Source organism: Meleagris gallopavo, unplaced genomic scaffold (genome assembly GCF_000146605.3).
Source record: "Meleagris gallopavo isolate NT-WF06-2002-E0010 breed Aviagen turkey brand Nicholas breeding stock unplaced genomic scaffold, Turkey_5.1 ChrUn_random_7180001860470, whole genome shotgun sequence".
In the NCBI taxonomy this organism is placed as follows: domain Eukaryota; kingdom Metazoa; phylum Chordata; class Aves; order Galliformes; family Phasianidae; genus Meleagris; species Meleagris gallopavo.
The window spans coordinates 1-1,203 of record NW_011126223.1 but is presented as its reverse complement, the minus strand read 5'-3'; the positions used below and the strand labels follow the sequence as shown (position 1 = coordinate 1,203).

At 64.8% G+C, this 1,203-nt stretch overlaps 1 protein-coding gene across 1 annotated transcript; it reads left to right on the top strand.

The window, feature by feature from the left end:
• The first annotated feature begins 6 nt into the window (after positions 1-6).
• LOC104915931 (neural Wiskott-Aldrich syndrome protein-like) lies at positions 7-1,064 on the top strand. The gene is made up of 4 exons (XM_010726892.3): positions 7-127; positions 200-442; positions 567-649; positions 730-1,064. Exons 1-4 carry the CDS (start codon positions 57-59, stop codon positions 843-845), a joined length of 513 nt encoding a protein of 170 aa, XP_010725194.1. The 5' UTR covers positions 7-56; the 3' UTR covers positions 846-1,064.
• The last annotated feature ends 139 nt before the right edge of the window (positions 1,065-1,203 follow it).

Below are 1,203 nucleotides of genomic sequence, written 5' to 3'. Positions count from 1 at the left end.
CCCCCCAGGGATGTCCTTCCCAGTGCCGTTGGTGCCGCTCTCAGAGGAGAACGAAGATGCCATGGAGAACCGGGGCTTCCGTGCTCTGCTGCGGGAGGTGGGGCTGCGGCCCCCTGCCAACGAGCAGGTGATGCCCCCACCCCCATCTCTGTCCCCATTGCTCCTGGCACAGCCCGCAGCATCCCCCCTCTGTCCCCAGGAGTCCTTCTGGCGCATCCCTGCTGCCCTCACCCCACAGCAGCTGCGCCGTGCAGCCGCCTCCATCACCCCCCCGAGCCCTCAGGGACCCCCCCCAGGAGCTGCCAGCAGCACCTCAGGACCCTGCTGGAGGTGAAGGTGTGGGCTGGGGCTCAGGGAGCAGTGTGACGGGTGCAGGAACCTCCCCTGAGCCCCTCTGCCCCACAGCAGAGCCGCTGCCATCCCCGGGATCGGGCTCAGAGAGGTGAGGCTGGGGTCCCACTGCTGACCCTACACAGGGTCCTCACTCATGGCGGGGTGGGGGCCATGGCCTCAGGTTCTCCCAGTGCCCCCATGGGCTCTGCTGACTCTATCACCCCCCCACACAGCGAGGAGCCCCTCACCATCCCCGCACCATCAGGCAGCAAACGGCAGCGGCAGCTCGACAGTGAGGATGAGGATGGCGACATGAGTGAGTGCAGCCCCTCCCCTGGTTGTGGGGCGGCTTTTCCTCCCTTCTGCCCCTTCCCCTGACCCTTTCCACTCCCATAGAGGCAGAGCTGCCCCCCCCGGATTCCCTGTCAGAGGAGGACGAGGACCCCCACCCCATGGGCAGGAGAAAACGCATCCGCCGCCTTCTGGAGGAGGAGGAGGAGGAGGAAGATTGAGCCCCCCCAGGACAGCAGTCCCTGCAATGCCCCCATTCTGCTTTTTGTACAGGTTTTGGGGGTTCTCTGTGGGTTTTTAAGCTCTTTTTAAAGGCGCGGTGCTTTTCCTTCCCCTGTCCCCATTTTACCTTTCCATGCAGGGTTTGGGTTTAGGGTTTGTTTGTTTGTTTCTGGCACTGTTTTACATCGGGAACGGCACCAAATAAATCAATGCACGAAGTCTCTGGGCTGTGCCCGGCGCTGTCGGGGGGGGGCCGGGCCGGCCGGCTGGGGGGCGGTGCGGGGCTCTGTCCCCGTGTGTCGCAATGGGCGCTGATAGCGGCGGTTATAAAGGGGCTGTGGAGGGGAGGGGGGGGGG